Source organism: Haliaeetus leucocephalus, unplaced genomic scaffold, assembly GCF_000737465.1.
Source record: "Haliaeetus leucocephalus isolate CR32 unplaced genomic scaffold, Haliaeetus_leucocephalus-4.0 Scaffold1, whole genome shotgun sequence".
NCBI classification, from domain to species: Eukaryota; Metazoa; Chordata; class Aves; order Accipitriformes; family Accipitridae; genus Haliaeetus; species Haliaeetus leucocephalus.
This window is the reverse complement of record NW_010972437.1, coordinates 8973084-8991568: the sequence shown is the minus strand read 5'-3', so window position 1 is coordinate 8991568 and position 18485 is coordinate 8973084. Positions and strand designations below refer to the sequence as shown.

Sequence of the window (18485 nt, the reverse complement as noted above, 5' to 3'; positions counted from 1 at the left end):
AATCACTTTAGATATTAGAGTTACTTTTGAATGCCTTTAAGCAATAGATACAAGAAACAGACAAGTAAAAAACCTGCTTAAAATATGCTTCTGATACCTTATAAAAGGTACTATTTTTAATTACATTGCAATTCCATGATCACATTTTCAAATTATTTACAATTAATTCATAAAATTTTAAATGGAAGAATGTAACAATGACTGAATTTTTTTTTTTTTGAGAATTTCACATTCTTTGGGTTGACAATCTTTTGCTTTTAGGAGAATGTAGAATAAATTATGTAAAATTATATTTATCTAAAGGAACTAACATAGAAGAAATGCAGCAGTTCTAATGCTTTAGTGTCGGTTCCTCCAGACACACAAAGGAAAAGAACTTAGCTTACTTTATTAGTGTTAAGAAGTTCAGGTCGCATACGCAATTTCACATTTGGTTAACATATTTAAGGCTTTTTTTATATTAAAAAGTCCTACATACTTCCCTCTGCCCCCCTCCCCCTCCTCGTCAAAGAATCTAGGGAATAATGAATGCTCATTTTGCAGCTACTGTTATTGGAGCAGCTAGCAATCAATCATTATTATTATTATTATTACATACTAATATTAATCCATCAAGGGATATATATTTCATTTTCATTTCATCTAGTGGGATGTTGCCACATTATTTCAGCAGTGAATAGACACATGGTGTTCACTCAGTGTCATGGAAAGAAAGGGAATTCTATCACTGGCACTGTGATCTCCAATTAGTTTAAGCTTTTTATCCCACCTAAGTACACAGAATCATAAAATCTATCTAAAAGCCCTCTGTTAATAAAACGACCTCTGCAGAACAATATTTTGTATTCAGAACACAAAAGCCTTATTTGCTGGTTTAATTTTGAGGAAAAGAAGAAATGAGCAAGAGTTTATTTTAGTTTATTTCACTGGCTTATGCACATACATACGCTAGTGATCATTTATAAGGCCAGAGGCTCTCCTCATAGCAGTATGTGAAATTAGATCGCCTTGTTTCAGATATGATGGCTCATGTGTCAAAGGTCTGCAGCTGCTGTCACTCTTCTCTTTTAGCCTCAGTGGAAAAACCAGATTCAGCTCAGACTTGTACATCACCCTCTCAGAGTGCATGTACACAATTTCTGTTATCATCAGCAGTTCTACAAAGGACAATATATGGCTGCCAATTTTTAGAAATCTAAACATATCTCAGTTTTCCACTATTTTCTGCAAAATTAAATAGAAATACTAAAGGAACTAGACACCCTAATACACTTCAGTGACTTCAGCCCACAAGTTTAATGGAACTTTGTAACTTGTCCATTGTGTCATAGTCATTAATCAGGCAGCTGTTCCTAACTATAGTTGGCCTGTCATGGGTGGAGAATGGTAGTGGAGGAGAGGGGTTTAGGTGCCAATTGCTGTGATTTATCACACAACTTCAAAATAAATGGAAAAAAACAAGTTATAAAGCTGCTTTAAACATGTTTTTGTTAACAGTACAGTTCCAGTAAAATGCTTTGATTCCTGTGTGAGCCACTCTAGGATGTACTTCAGTGTTGTTAGCCACTTAGCTTTCCCTTTTTATTCATACATAAAACTTTTAGTAGCACTAATAATCAAAACAGGCCATGAAAGCAGGTTGATGAAAATAGATTTTTCAAAGTTGCAAAGATTAAAGAACAGCCAGCCAGTAAAGTGGGAAGAAAGAAAAGGTGCTGTTTCAAGTCATTAATGATTACTTTAATTCTGGGACCGCAATCAAAACAAATTACAAGGTGACAAATGTGCTAAGTAATATCAGTTCCTACTGACTTGTGAACAGAGATGGATCATTGCCTTCTATATTTAAAATCCACACTTTCAGTCATACCTTTCTATAAGTGTATAAATAATGACATGATGAAGAAGAAAGAAGCGAGATGACTGGGGAGACCTGAGAACCTACTTCAGGTTCTGTTACCCTTCTGTTGCAAGTTTTATGCACACATGCATAAATGTTATTTCTAAAGCAACCACCTAAAGGGAAGACTTTTTCATTGCAAAAGTTATCTTCTGTAAATAACTGTGTCACTTATAATCCCATGAACAGATTCAGTGTGGTATTAAACTACAGTTACCTAAGGCTTGATTCAGCTCTATCGCAGATGATTGCGGTGTAATGCAGTGGAGTTGCAGCTTTGGAGGCTGCTACCCAAGATGTGGAGGGCATAAATCTGGTTTTTGGCCTTTGCAAATTCTCTTTAAACTAGAGAAGGCAGACAAAAGGCATGCATTTTACTCTTCTGTCCTCCAAGACTGTTTCAAAACTCATGCTATGTATCCTTGGCTCTAAATTTAAGTATTTGTTTCCTTGCTTCTTAAAGAAGCACTAATACGCTACAAACACAGGGAGCTAGCCAAGTCCAAGTACGCTATTTTTAAATACCAGTGAGTCCTAATCACCAAAGCCCTTGCTCACATGCTTTATTTACCCACTTAAATTCACCACATTAAATGTAAATTAATTTAAGTATTTACAGCAGAATTCCAAATATTTTCAGTCAACTTTAAAGTTTGCTCTGTACACTGGTAAATCACAACTAAATTATATGGTTGGCTGTTTACTATGTGACAGCTATGAACAGCTGCTGCTTGCTGTTAGCACATGAAATATTTATTTGATAGACATAGTAGATGGTAAAGAAATTGTTATTTCAGACAGGTCTGCTAGATACTAGCAATACTCAGACTAATTTCTGATGTTAAAATTAACAGAATTTAAAATACTGAAGTGAATATCCATAAATGACATTCTTGAAGTAACTCAGTGTCTGGTTTCTTGATCCCAAAACAGAATTAGTTATAAATATTTCATGAAAAAGAATAAAAATGGCAGTGGATTAATGCATATAGAGGTACATTAGACAAGTATTTGTTTAGGAAATAACTTCTATGCTAACCTCTAATAGAAAAGGAATCTAAAGAAAAAGGTATCCACATGCCAAATTAGTATATTTCAGTTAGTTTACATTCAAGAGTCAATTAGGTTTGGGGATGACAGGTTTTAACCTAACCAGCCAACACGGCTTTCCCAACTTAAAAAAAAAAAAAAAAAAAAAAAAAAAAATCAATAATTAACACTGTAATTGTAAATATGCTATGTAATTATTTTGCAGAGGGTGTCCATTGACTCTGAGAAGCTAAAAATGTTACATTTTGCAACATTTTGCAATATAGGGTATGTGGTGAGTAATAGGTGTCACTGATACACTTTTCATTTAAATTTGAGACAGAAGATTGCTTTTTTCCTCTACTTCCTGCTCTCACTGGGAGTCTAACAAGTAATAAAAATAGAAAAGTACTTCTTCTTAGAAAGGAGTCACGTTCTCCTGCCCTCATCGTATAATCCCAGAATCAAAGGACAGAAACAAGAGATTCATTTAATATAACAGTGTGTCTTTCAATATGACCAGGCTTACATACAGCTGCTCAGTGAACATTTCCTTTTCTTCAGAAAATCTGAGGGGTTTTCAGTAAAAACCTAAAATATTTTAGTTCAGACCTCAAATATTCTGATTCTGCCATGCCACTGCAAAGCATAATGGGACTTCTTGTTTAGACACTTTGTGCTTTCATTCTGTTCTACAGCAGGGTTCCCTCTGCCAGAGTGCTTCTCCTGTATCACCTGCTGTTCCTATTGCCTCCTACCATTGGCCCGGAAGTTACATCACAGGAGACTGACACACAGAAGATCAGAGAGTGAAACACACTCAGCTTGTAGCTGACAAGGGACTAGAACTGTAACTGAGATTCAGAAAAACCCTTTTTTTTGATGCACATGTTCTTCTAATTTCAAAATACCTTTCTGTGAAAATGGATACTTCTCACAAACACACAAAAATATTTTGTAAAAGAAAAGCAAATCCAAGCAATAATTTTCTCATTAAAAATAGTTGGGACAGAAATCTCAATCACCTCTACTTTGGTGATTTTGAGAAAATAAAGTTTTTCTTTATTCGGGTGTGGATTTACTTAGCGAAAGATAAAATAAGAAAACATAACTTGCAGTGTCCTTTTCTTCCGCTACCTATGCTTCACACTATGGGAACATTAGTGTGAAATCCTTCCAGGTAAGAATCCACTTTCTGTACTTCATGGACGCACTGAAGTGCAATCTACAAAACATCAAGTGTAGAGACCATCACCCTCTTATTTTAATGGATAACTCTGAGAAAATTAATTCTATGGAATGTTTTTCCTATGTTAGTTTTTGCTGAGACATCTATCTAATTCAACCTGTTAAGTTGTGAGTGGATTTGTATTTGGCCTACTAAGATGCTAAATTAATAATCCTATTAACTAAGTAATATTTCATAACCTTAGTTCCATAATACTAAATTCTAATATCTTGTGCCAAATAACATTTCCTTTCCTTCTAGCAGGTTTTTAAGTATCATATCTTGGGTTTCTGAAAAAAATGTTAAGTACTAACTTATTCTGAACGTTTCATTAAATGACTGAAAGTTTTCTAATAGCCTTACAGCTGCAATATATGTAAATTTTACTTTTGTTTGAAACTTCATAAGAAAGAAATCTGGAGACTCATGTATTTCAGATGAAGCTGACAGAGCTGAAAACCAAAGAAAATATAGCTGCTCTATTTCCAGTCTTCTTGGTACCGTGAAAGTACTTTTATTGCCAGCCCAACAACTTGATATAATCCTGAACTGCAGAGGTAGGGACCATAGATTATTATTGCTGCTGCATGGATCCAAGGTTGCTGTTAAGATGAAAATCAACTTTTTCTGTATATATATGAAGCATCTAGGGGAATGGTGAACAGTAACATACATTACAGAACACAATAGCCTTTTAAACAGTCATTTGATGTGTTGGGATTTATCTCATTTACCTCATTTATCTCCTCTTGAGTGGTGTAGTGTTGGAAATGCTGTGACAGTTCTTCCTCATACTTATTGGCTTTGGAGCTCCAGTTAATGCTATCACACTCAAATCTAGCAAGTTCTTGCTTCAGATTCTTTACAGAAAAATTCAAGTAATTCTAAACAGGGAATAGACAAAGAAACTTATGAAACTCAGGAAATGTATTGATTTAACCCATCTAAAATGAAAATCATTTTGAGGCAGAACATGCATAATCAGTCATAATGGGCTAGACTAAACTATTAAACCTCCACTGTAACAAGAACAAATATATAGCAGTTTCAATCACTAGTAGTCTGAGGAGTAGTTTGGGGTCAAAGTCACAACTCGCACATGGTGTCTTCTCTGAGCAAAGAAGAATTGGCCTACTCTAGTCCTTTACCTCCTGGAGATTAGCTTCTTTCTGCTGTCAGTTGATTTATGGAGCCTGAAGAGCAGACTGGCAATGTGGATAATCTAGGCAGGTCATAAGTGAATGTCTTGCTTTCTCCCTAGTAAATGAATACAGGGCCATGACAATTCTGCCCTAAGTAAGTCCTTTCTAAAATTATATCCATTTTGCCATGCAAATCACTCTTGGATCCACTAATATGGTAATACTGTTATTATATTTCCTTTTTGTTCTTTTGTCATCCTTTATTTATATGAGAATAAATATGCAAATCAACCTTTGCAAAGTAGCAGGACTCTAATACTAACAGGGCCTTGAACTGCACAAAGAATACTAGAGAACAGAAAGTTATGCTTTTTTTTTTTCCCAAGCGATGATATTTTAAGATTAATTTCTTCCCTATTTCAGATCTATTTCAATGTTTTCCAGAGTAAAAATCTATTCACAAAGCATTAAAAAATTAAAATAAGATTTTAAAGAAATTAATTTTTCTTTTCTCTTGACAAAAGCAATTTGTAATGTGAGTAACTACTGAAGAATAAATTTCATCATTTCTGAATGTTTCCTTTAATTTAATGGTTGCATATCTGCAAACTCTAAAAGTAGAAATCTAAAAATTATCAGCTGTTTCACATTTTATGTTTTGCTTTCTTTTAAAAGGATCTTAAAGCTCTGTATTTATTTTTCTCAGAGTATTAATAAATTTTTGTACATCTAAAAGTCAGTCAGCTCCAATAGTCTTCTTTCGTATTTATCCTCGATTTCACAAATCATTCTGATTCTACTCACAGGTTGCTGCACTGCAGACAAGATATCCACTCCTAGGGTAATAAGCAGTTTATATAGCTGTCTGATATGTGCATGCTTCTCCTGAGCATTCACAAGGTAGGCTTTAGCATGGTGCACATTTTCAGGGTCCTCACATATTTCAGGAATATCCAGTTCTCCTGATTTTGATAGACATTCCAGCTGGAATATATTAAAAAGAAAATTAAAAAAAAAAAAAATCAGTGTGTGTTTAAAATAATGTGAAAGGAGCTTACAATTCCTTCCTTAACCGTGATGTGTTACCCTAAACTATGTTGATGTGGGTTTGAGTAATCAAATTTAAGTTCATATCTGAATTTTAAATTCTCCAAATTTCATGCAGTTTTAAATCCAAAATTTTAATTCTGATCACCAGGCAGGTTAATGCTGTTTGTCGGGGGGGTGGGGGAAGATGACAGGCACCAAAACCAAAAAGAGTTTAACTGCAATGGGAAGAAGGTATATTTTAAAATATTATACTCACTTCTTTTTTAATGTGATGGAATTTGACTGTCTTGCTGAAAATCTCATCATATTCTGTCATTGTGTCCTTTACTGTTTGATGGAAATGAACAAGCTCACTTATTCTCTCAGAATTCTCTTTCACAGGAAATCCTTTCTGGCTTGGCAGTTCTAATAGTTTTACCAGGTACTCAAGCTCAGCATTCAGTTGCTAGCAAAAAAGCAGAAGTTACTCAAATTACACAAATATATTTGCAAGTTTTCCCTACATTTGATGAAATAACAACCTAAAAATGGTAAATTGCCTTGGGGAAAAAAATCAATGCCATGATCTTTAAAACACTCTCCACGTATTTTGCTTTTTGCTAGACATGAATCTCAGCTATCACCCAGAAGCAGCCTTGGATCAAAACAAGTCAAACCAACTTGTAGGGGAGTGGCAGACTGAATTGCTAAAACTCAGAGACAGTATTCAGAGGAGGTAGGAAGCTCAGTGTGCCATACCTCAGCCTCTAACCACCTCTAACTCAAAAGCATGAAGCTGATATTCTCCTTGTACTTCCACCACCCCAAGTGCTTGTGTGTCACTTTAATATGCAACTAACACTGCACAAGACATTCTCTGGACACTGAAGGTAAAATGCCTTCTCCCTTACCTTATAAACCCACACAAGACCTTTCTTCCAGAAAACTATTGTAAAACATAAAACACTGTGGCCCCAGACATTCTGTCTGGCATCAATGTGAATCTTTACTGTACCAAACAGAGCTTTTGATCCACCATGCACTTCACCAGCTTGGTTTCTCACCTGATACTGTGGTTTCATTTGGTTAAGCTTTTTTTGTAGGTCCAAAACAATAGAAAGGTCACTTCCAAGGTCAACTGTTGCTGCAAGCTGGAGTGCCTCTTGAAGAATCTCTAATCCATGGGTAGTCTAAAAGATAATCAAACAGTTCAGTGTTCCTATCTGTAGTAAATAAAAAAAATTAAAAAAAAAATTAAACTCAAACCTAAATTTGTAACAAGAACATTCCCAAACCAGTCATCCAAATGTTGTCAGTAAAACCTCTGTCTCAAACTCTCTGACTGACAAGTGTGATAGGAAATCTTTAAGACAATGTGCAAAAGCAATTTAGACACTGAGATCAGAGGACCCATACACACAGTGATAACAGATGTCATGGTTTAGTGATAAATTGCACTAGCCAGCAGCTACAAACCTCTATTTCTGCTACTAACCTAGCTAGCGCTGCTTTTAAGGAACACTGCACACTGTCCCTGTGCCAAGGAGGTTTCAGTCCTCTTTCCTTATGAACATGGTTGGACTGGAATTTAGTAATTATTAGGACACAGTTTAGTTTAGTAACTATTAAGTAACAACAAAATAGTGCTTTAAAAAAACCCCCAAAACCAACAATAAAAAAAAAAACCTAAATCACTGCCAGTATAGTATATGGACTTGATTAAAACTTAAAATTTGAAGTGGGGACTTGGACTTGTATGTGTTTGAATAAGGGCAAAAAAGATTAAAAAAAATAATGTTTCTTGATGGCTATCTGAATAGCAGAATAAACTATGGAGAAGTATCTTACTGATCATCTTTCTTCCTTAAATGATACCTATGATAGTTGATGAGAGTCACAAACAAACTAATAACAATCTAGAAATGTTTGCCAAAGTTGTTTTCTTCCTAGCTATTTTACTTACAATTTTTAGATGCTCTTCAAATATCTGGCACTGTTGCTTGATGGGCTTTACTTGAGCAATTTTAAAATTCCAGATTGCCCAAAGATCGGTCAGCTCTTTCTTTTCTTTACTCAGATTAACAATGATATCTTCTGTTACTCGTACAGATTTTTCTACTTTTAATATTAAAGTCTTATTTACCTGGCAAATAAACAGACAATTTTTTCCACATATGTTTTTATAAAATACAAATAAAACCTCATAATATTAAAGTATCAACAAAGCTTAATAAAAAAATAACTTCTTTGAAAATTTCTGTTACTCTAGGTGTCTTCAAATACACTGTTCTCTTAGAAATAAGCATAGATCCACAGAATTTATGTACAGAGGATGTGGCTAACACTCAAGTTTAAAACCTAGAACAGGTCAGTAATGACCGAATTATTGTCATCTGATGGCTGTTTAACACTCATACAAAATAAAGTAATTTCTGAATAGACAGAACTACCCAAAACAGCCATTTGGGGAATAGCAACTAGAAAGTGAAGTGATGAAGAAAAGACCACTTTTTTGTGCTGATAACTAAAGCAGCACAAAAGCATAGGAGGGATAAAGTGTTTAGCATTTGAACACTTGGTGGTTTTTCCTCTTTTTAATAGAGCCCATATCAGAAATACCAGAAAACCAGGTAATGCTGTTTCTGCTTTCCTGATTTCAGAATTTTTCTTTTAAGAAAAGTTGTGTTCATAAATTACTTGTATGATCTGTATCTTCCAGATACTTAAAAGCTACAATCTAAGAATATCATGGGAACAGAGTAGCAGAAAACATGGTGGCAACACACTTCTAGGTCTTTAGAGAGATAACATCTGAAGATATGTTAAGACTAAGTGACTGCAGTGCAACCTCATATTCGCACATATTCAGCTTGCCTTTACACTGACTATCTTATCTGTGCCTGGCTGCATCCAGCTGTGACAGCATTTTTGCCCACACTAACTGCCTGAGCACTTTCCCTCCTTAAATAGGTTTTTCCAGCTCATCTTGCATGCTGCTGTATGTTATCAACGCCAACTCCCCCTTCTCACCTTAATGTAACTGCTCCCTAGTCTGTCCTATAAAAACAGAAAGAACAGCTGGGTATCCAGGCTGTCTACATTAATTGGGATCACTTTAGGAAGAGTGGCTTAGGGCTTAGGGAATGATTGCACATCTCAAATGATCATCTCATGAAGGGGTGCTGGAAAATTAGATAGGGATGCCTAGGCAGTGCGGCTGAACCCAAGACATAATGTAAAGACACCAGGAAAGATTATCTGTAAGGAAGTAGTTCTAGCACCCATTTCTTTAGAAGAACTTCATACACTCAATTAGTAAAGACTGCCTCTTAGTGGAAGTAAAATAAACTTAATACTGTACCTGCATATATGCTGCTTTCCAACAGGAACAAAACAGATATGTGCATGTATTATATTTGTACGCGTGTACTGGATCATTTATTAAGGGCTCTGTTATTCTTAATCACAAAATTTTCATATTACTTATAATACCATTAGCACTCAAATAATACTTTCATATTTTAAAAGTATATAGCAGCATTAGTATCTTTAAAACTAGGTACTGGAGAAATCACAATCCATCAGTCACAGAACTAGGATTAGACCTCGTCACAGGCAAACATCAAATATTCAGTAGTTTAGTTTATCAGATTATACTTACCGTATTTACTAAATTAAGAAAATTGCAACCCATATTTTGGGTGGAAAAAATCTTCTTTATAGCCTTTTGCCACTCAGTATTAGATGACTCCATTACAACTTTATTTTCAGCCTCCCTGTTTGTTTGTAGTGGTTCTGATTTATAGAATTCCTTCAGATTTTGAATATCATCATTCACCTACAGAAAGACATAAAATAAGCATCAAAAAACAAATCAAAAATTGAGCTGCTATAATCAGAAGGTATACAGACATGATAAAATTGAATAGCAGCCACTGAAACTTTTCCAGGTTTTCAGATTTATCATCCTCCCTAAAATCTATACAAATACTAAACAATACAAAAGTTTTAAATAACCTGTAAACCAGTAGATGGTAAGCAGACAGGTGGTAGCAATTTGTCACGTATCATTACATGGATATTATATACCAGTGTATCAATGCAACGATTTTCACAGATCTGCTTACTATAAAGTAACTGAGGTTAGCAATAATCAGAAGTAGATACAATCTAATTTTTTGGCAGTTTATATTCAAATAAATCTGATGGCTAATTTTATCTGATAAGTTCTTTTCTGTCCTCAATTTCTTTCTAAATAGAAAAGAACAACAGTGCTGTAGAATCTTAAAACAAGCATTACATAAAAATGAAAATTAACTGCCCTGGGCATCATTAACACAGCTACCAAAATTACGTTGGTATTGAATTGATTATGATTTCAGCTAGAGCTGGTTTATATTTAGTTTTTAAACCCTTCAGGCAAATTAGCACTTCAGTGGAAGTAGTGCAAGACAGTTTTATATATCTCTCTCTCTCTATATATGAACATATTATAATATGATAGATATATATCAACATATTATATGAAATATTTTTAAAATTATATGAAGCAAAATTAGTAAATTTAAGAGTCAGAGTACATACATGTAAACATTTTTATTATGTATATAATGAGGCAGCATGTGCACAGGAGAAAAAGTAAAACTTCAATTATAATACTTCCTACAACAGTGATTTAAATCAGTAGAAAACCTGTACATAGACTCGTCATTATGTTGATGCAAGTTCAATGATCAGAGCTGCTTGCCCTGATAGAACAGATCTCCTTTAAAGTAGAAAGGAGCTTACAAAAGACTTGCAGTGCTTCCATGGCACAGCATCTACAGGATTTGTCTTAGCTAGCTTAAAGTACATTTTTCACTTGTAAGGTTTTCACAGTCTAGTCAAAGAATAAATAAATAAATCTGTACCTCCATAGCTGACTTTAAAAAGGCCCCATAGGTTTCTAGAATTTCTACTTTTGAACTAATATTTTTTTCAATTTTTTTCAGTTCTTCATTCAGAAAGTCAGCTCTGCTAGAAAAAGCTGCCACCTGCTCAGGTTCAAACTCTTCCATATCTTTGATGATTCTCTCAGCTGCTTCCAGTTCACGTGAAGTTTCCTTTGAGGGTACAAGCATGGAACAATATGTATAATGACTGAAAAGGACTTGTGAATATTGATATCATGTTGTTAATTTTCACTCATATTACTTTCTTATGTATAAATTCAATTACTTATTTGAAGAAGAGCTCATAATGGACATTATATGCTGAAAATAACCATTTCTTTCCTGTAACATTTTCACACTAAAAACTATGGATGTAGTTAGTAAAATAGCTATTTTGAATGGAAAAAAAAAAAAAGAAGTAGGAATCTCAGTATTCAGCTTAAGTAAATCACTTCACAGTGTAAGAATCAAAACAACAGAAGCATTCCATATGGGAACATCGATAGCCAGAACTGATACCGTTCCTTTAATAAACAATACAGTCCAATTTTCTGAACTGATTCTCTTAAGCCTAAATCCCTCTTAACTTCGTGTCTGATACTCAATTCTCATAGAAGAACTCAGTGTCCACCCTAGAGTGAGACTCCAGAAGCACTGGGTCCTCATAAGGCTACTACTGTAATTGTTTTAAGGCCTGTCATTGTAGCCCTTTGTCTTATGAATCAGTTCCACTCATGCCTTCATTCTTGAACCAAGCATTGCTTCCTAAGTCCAAACTAGTCCCGACCCATCAAGCTAGACTGCCCTGCATTCCAACCCAAGCCAATGTTTTTGCATGTAGCAAACCTGCAGAAATCAGATGGAGATCAAATAGTGGGTCATATCTATTGCTGCATCAACTGCTCGGACCCAGAAGAAAGTCACAGTATGCTGTCTGAGTAAGAGCTGAGTTACTAACATTTTCCATGATTCAGCTGGCATTCTGGTTTTCAGATTCACTGTCTTAACTTATAGCTTCTTATATCTATGTCTATGTACTTATCTACTTTTATATATTTAACTCAATACCACTTAGCATATCTACCTCTGGCATTCAGCTAACAGTGCAAACTCTAGCAAATTGCAATCCACAGAAAGAATAGGTAGTGGAGGTTACTATTATCAGGGCAAATTGTACACTGCAACAAAGGTAACGCCCTGGCATGCAAAAATTTGGCAGAAAAGACACTAAAAACTATTACACAGTCTTGTGGAACAAAAAGGGACTCTTGCTCATCTGCTGAACTTTTTATATTCTTACTATGTGCTCTCCAGAATTACTTTAAAGTGAATTTTATTTCCACAGACACTGTACAGATCCAGCTCTTGGGTTCTGTAAAGTGTTGCCTGAAATGAAAAAGAACTCCATAGGAGTAATGGAGTTTTATGAACTCCTAAAACATAGGATACTCCTAAAATTATACTGCCATGTTGTTCAGCTTAGCCATGAAATATGCACCTGTGACAAGACCATGGAGGGGATTCAACTGGTTTTAAGCCGCTTTCAGATACTGCAGTACTGCTATGGGAGTTGGAAAGGCCCTGGACGTGACTTAAAAATAGCCTTATCTGTGTTACAGAGTTGAGTGCCACAGTGCTTTCATACCATTGCTGCATTCCCAACATGACCAATGGATATCTGATGGAAACTTTACAGCCCCCTTCAAAGTTTCTCTACCTGGGAAATACTTTTTTTCTTTTTTGCTGATTCATCCCTTTTATTTGGCATAATAAACCACAAGAAGAGATTTATGTGCCTCTGACTATCCAGACTATTTTTAAACTTGGTGCCTCAGGTTGGAGTAGCAATCCACATTTGAAGAGTCTTCCTATCAAGGGTTGACACTGGGATCTTGAGAGGTAGTAACAAATAACACGATGAGGTAGAGACAATGGGGATAACCAATGATATAAGAAGGAATGCCTTGTAATGTTATCTGTGGTTTTGTTCATTAACTACAGTTTTAAACTCAACTATAGACATATTTTCTTTCCAAGAATATATAAGAAATTCTCAGCATCCCACCTTATTTAGAATTACATACAGCTACAGCATGCATTTCTTTCTAAAAGTACTTAACATTATTAAAGCTTCTTTTTTTTTTTTTACCTTTGTTTGTTTAGCCAGTTCAAGGTGTTTGTTCAAAACTCTTTCCGACTCAGACAAATACGAACCAATCTCCATACTAACTGCAAGCATTGGGGTGATGTTTTTAATTGACTGCGATACCTTTATTTGAAAGCATTATTTACATAGTTAATTTATACAAGTAGACATTATAAAAACAGTATAAAACATCATATAGAAAAAAAGTGAAGTAATACTTGTCTGTTGGTGTTTAGGTTATGTACTTTGTATAATCAGAGAAACTGCAGAATGAAAATACAGAGGAAGAAAATTCTGCTATTTCTCCTAAGAAAATTCTAACAGGTAGGGTCAGTATTTGACAAAAAAATCCCTCCTGTTTGCTCTCATTTTGTTGTTAGTGCTTTCCTTTATCCTAAGTATCCAAGGCTTGTTATTTCAAAAAAGGCACAACTGCATTATAATCTAGATATTATAACCTTGGCAGAAATATTTTTATTATGCTCTGGTTTTGTGTTTGGGTTTGGGGATTTTTTTCCCCCAGAAAGTGCATTTAAAGGTTCTCTGCAAGCCAAGGAACCTATTTTTGTGCAGATATATGTACACAACTCCATTTCATTGTCACAGTAAGATGTTATATATGCATGATGATAACAAAACAGATTATGAAGAGCAGAGGCAGATGATACCAGACATAGTATGCATAGTTATTATTAGACATGTGAATTCACATGTACCATATATTTTAAGAAGTAGCTGCTGATTCAGGTTCAAACTTTAGTAAAGGAAGCTCAAGGTCAGTTGAATTTAGCAGCAGATTCTTTGGGATACTTTGCTTTAGCAAAAGGTTGGAATTGAAAAGTGTTTTGCTTGGTAGGAATATAACAATAAGCACTGTTCACTGTAGTGAAGGATCACATGTTATGACTCAAATCTTCAAAATGTTCTCTAATGCAAGACTGGGAACAAAGTGATTATAACAAACTGCAGAATGAAACTGTATGTCAAAATTGGGGTCTACATTTTGAGTAAAAATTACCTTCATAATTGAAGTTTTAGCTTAAGATTCACAATATGCTGGTGATATCATTTCTACAAGACCAACAGCAGCTATTAGCAAATCTTTTTTTTTTTTCAGCTAAACCCAACAATATTTTCACTGTGTTCTAATACCACAAGGCCTCTTCTACATAAATTGTATGCAAAGGGAACAATTTATGGCAAATTAACTTCTCATTTGATTCAGAATAGTTTGTTATAAACATCATGCAAATATAAAATATCAGATTACAGATTTAATTATTCAGTCATTACATTTGATTTACTTTTTTGGTCTATGCTCTGGGATTTCCTTCATATGAACCTTGTTAAAAGATTATATTTTTTTAATTTGAACCTTATTTAGGAGCCATGTGTCTATTCCACCTCTAACAAGTCATAACAAAGGTCTGCAGTACTACAGAACATTCAACAGCTTAAAGGCAGCTGTGATGTCCTTGATACATCATTATCTTGGTGAATAAAGGGAATATTTATAGTGAACAGAATCTACTCTCCTTCAGTCTTACTGAAAATTTGTTGTGGTTCACAGTCACCATGCTTATTAACCCTCAGTTTTGCCACACTTCTATTTTTATCATCAACCAAATGAAACAGAAGACATAGAAACAGTATAGGAAACCTGCTTGCAGGTCACAGTCCTGATGGCTCACTTCTTTTTCAAAAAAACCCAACAATTATAATAGCTCATTATCTAAGCAAATCCATGCTTTACTGATGATCACTAGTAAAATGTTCTCATGGAAACAGCTGCATTTTTCAAAACAGCTTTAGGTTCATTTGTGCTGATAACAGCATTCAGCATTCTAACTACAACTGTGCTCTCTCTAACAAACCAGTATGTTATTTGTAATTATTTGAGTCAACTTTAATATTCACATAGCTAAATTATGGAAATGCCATGCACTGTTCATGAATGCATTAAGAAGATGATGCGTTATGATGTACCTTATTTAGACAATCTTCAAGCGAGGCAGTCCATTGTTGTTTCTTTAAGGTAAATTCTTTGTAATCTGGACACTGCCTGATTAATTGATCTACTTTTTTTTGAATGTATGCCATCATTTTCTGAATTCCTGTCACCCAAGAGCTAAAACGGAAAAGAAGAATTTGTTGTTATTTCTCATTTTTGCTCAACAATTGGGATGATAATGATTAAAAAAAAACCAACACATTTTCTGTTGATTTGTATGACAAGTAACTCATGAATTTTAAACTGTGACTCTTAAAAGAAAAATAACCAAGAGAAATATTAAAATGAATCCAAACAAAATTGGTAATGAGTAGAACACAGGAATGACATTTTTAAACAAATAATTTATGACCAGTGAGTAAGTTAGATTCACATGCTAGATATTCTGATTCACTGAGAAATACCTAATTTCACAAATAATTCTGACTTTATTTATACTATCTAAAGACTAAAACCACAAATGGAACTGCCTAAAAAAGAGTGAAAATACATGGCATATCTGTTCTACTTTAGAAAGAATGTTTTCTTTGGACTTTTTACAGTGTTTTTACAGTAGCTGAAAAAAGAATGTCATATACATTCCAAGTCAACGTTTCTTTAAAGATACTGTTTTAACAGGAGAAAAGACAACATCAATTTACAAAACAATGGCTTGTCTTATAACTTAAAACATTTAATATCAGAGAAGCAATTCACAATCTGAATACTTGAGGCAGTCCTCCTGAAACTGTAGTTACCACATACAATTTAGATCTGCAGATTTGATTAAAAAAACCCACATAAGAATTGATTTACTACTGAAATGTATTCATTATAAGAATTTTTGTAAAACAAATGATTAAACTGTATTTTTTCATTACTTTAGTTTCATCAGAAACTTATGTTAATATAGGTTCTTAGTCAAGGTTTCCTCCTTTGTCCTCTAAAATTAAAGGAAATTTTCTCCTCACTTCAGATCAGGCTCAGAGAGTTAAATTCTGCAACCTCAAAGAAAAACCTTATTCTACACTACTAATATGAATTATGTTATTAATAGACCATTCTCTTTGAATCTGATCCAAGAATTGGTCACAAAGAGAAACCAAATTTTAAATCCTTTTCAGGGAGTAGGTGGTTTCAAATTTGTAAATTACTCTTTCAAAAATTAGCAACCTGTTCCTTTGTGCTTTATCCTTAAATTCTAAAAATGTCATTCGTCTATTTCAGTACTTCTTAAAAAGAGGTATGTTTAAAAACTTCTACTAGCACCGCTCCTTTAAAAAAAAAAAAAAAAAGAGAAAGAGAGAGAACAAGATTTATAGTTTTTGAAAATTATAATTTAGATCTCAATAAAATCTTTGAAAGTATCATTGGTTTGTTATGAGTTAACACAATAAATTTATAATAGCAGTAAAATAAAGACAGTTCTTACACTCATAGGCAGGCTAATTGGCTGGCAAAGTAACAAGGGTTCTTTTAATGGGCAAAACTTACTGATTGTATAATTTTTTTAGACTTAATACATATAAATTTTTGCTCCTCTTTTTCTAGCTGGTTTTAATTTAAAAATATGAGTGCTCAAAAATCAGACTTACCAATATTTTCATTTTGAAACACCCCACAACTACAAGAGCGAGCTGCATTCTGTCACTTTTCTATAATCTATTCCTCTTCAGATGTGAACATTTTCAGAGTTTTCATTTATTTGGACTATCTTTTAGTATAAGGCTGCAACATGCCTCAAGAAGATTTGAAAGTAGAACAGAATTAACATCATATTTCTCCATTTTTACTGTGAGTTGCATTTCCAATTATGCCACTGAAGTCACCGCCACTAGCCTTAAACATAGTCCTCCCTCAGTGTGAGGGTATCAACACTAGATTTGTAAATCATAAACTACTAGATCTGTCTTATCATATGCATACAAACTGCCTGGCTTATTTTTCGGTACTCTGAAAGTGAAAGTAACAAAAAAATGCAGATACAGAAATCCATCTACATTTTAATTCTCTTAATGTTCAAGTACTCTGTCTTGTCTTGGTGCATTTAAACTAGTACTACACATGGCAGCCACTTTGATATTGCATTAAAAATGCATTTTCCAGTATCGTCATTCAGAAGACACGGTGCAATTCAAGGCATCATCTCATCAAAATCAACAAAGTGTCAGCCAACCTGAGCAAGGTCAGATGATTCCTTCTATTTATGAATAAATATATTGCCTGAAAAACTGGAGAATCAGGCTTCTTTTTTAAAAGTAGAGAAGTAATGCAAGTAGCAGAACATGCAATACCTTCTCTGTTACATATGATGAAGGAATTCTAAAATTACTGTGCTCCAACTACTCCTTCAAGGAGCTGGCAGCTATTTTCAAATTCTACACAAATTTCTACTTGGTGCCAGGTAGTTCAAGAATCCTACCAGATTGCAAACATTTAACAGCTATGTGACTCATTGTCAGATTATACTTTCTTGTCTGTCTTATGGCAAAGCAGCTTTCTGAAAAGATACCTAAACTTTTTCAGATCCACACCTTTCACCGCCTTCAAATGGTGACTGCCCATGTCCCTCAGGATTTCCAGTCTAGTAAGATAAAGGAAATGGGAAGTCTGTAAGGGCAGTTAAGACTACCAATGAACTGTGCAATAAGTGGAACAAAATAGTAATCAGGATTTAGTCTTGATAGTTCTGTTTTCTGTCCAAATCTTCCTCCTCTGACCCTTAGCTGTTCACACAAATCTTGTTGTCCCATGTGTGTTAATCATTGGGCTAAATACTGGCCAGCATTTAAAGATAGCACAGTGGCTTATGCATGACAAAAAGAGGCCTCTCTCTTTCCTCTTTCAAAACATGATCATTGCTGGGGGAAATTAATATTCTGGAATATAACACCTTACCACATTTGCTAACAGAACTCTGCTAGCTAACATTGCTAACAATAGTAACTGTGTCACCATTACTAGGCTTACGAGCTGGCTGGGATCATTCTGGGTATCTCCTAAAGCCATGGGTTAGGCAAAAAAACCTAGACTTGTCCTGGTGTACAAAAAGTTAAATATGAGTCAGCTTCATCCTCATGGCATTGAAGA

General features: G+C 34.4%; 1 protein-coding gene across 1 annotated transcript in view; it reads right to left on the bottom strand.

The window, feature by feature from the left end:
* Positions 1–18485, bottom strand: part of CCDC141 (coiled-coil domain containing 141) — a 97766-nt gene that overhangs the window by 17205 nt on the left and 62076 nt on the right. The window contains exons 9-17 of the mRNA XM_010569294.1: positions 15392–15533; positions 13409–13528; positions 11239–11430; positions 9990–10166; positions 8292–8471; positions 7393–7518; positions 6606–6794; positions 6104–6283; positions 4892–5041 (exon numbers count right to left, since the gene is read on the bottom strand). Coding sequence (XP_010567596.1) covers positions 4892–5041; positions 6104–6283; positions 6606–6794; positions 7393–7518; positions 8292–8471; positions 9990–10166; positions 11239–11430; positions 13409–13528; positions 15392–15533 — 1456 coding nt within the window. The remainder of the gene's footprint in view (positions 1–4891; positions 5042–6103; positions 6284–6605; positions 6795–7392; positions 7519–8291; positions 8472–9989; positions 10167–11238; positions 11431–13408; positions 13529–15391; positions 15534–18485) is intronic.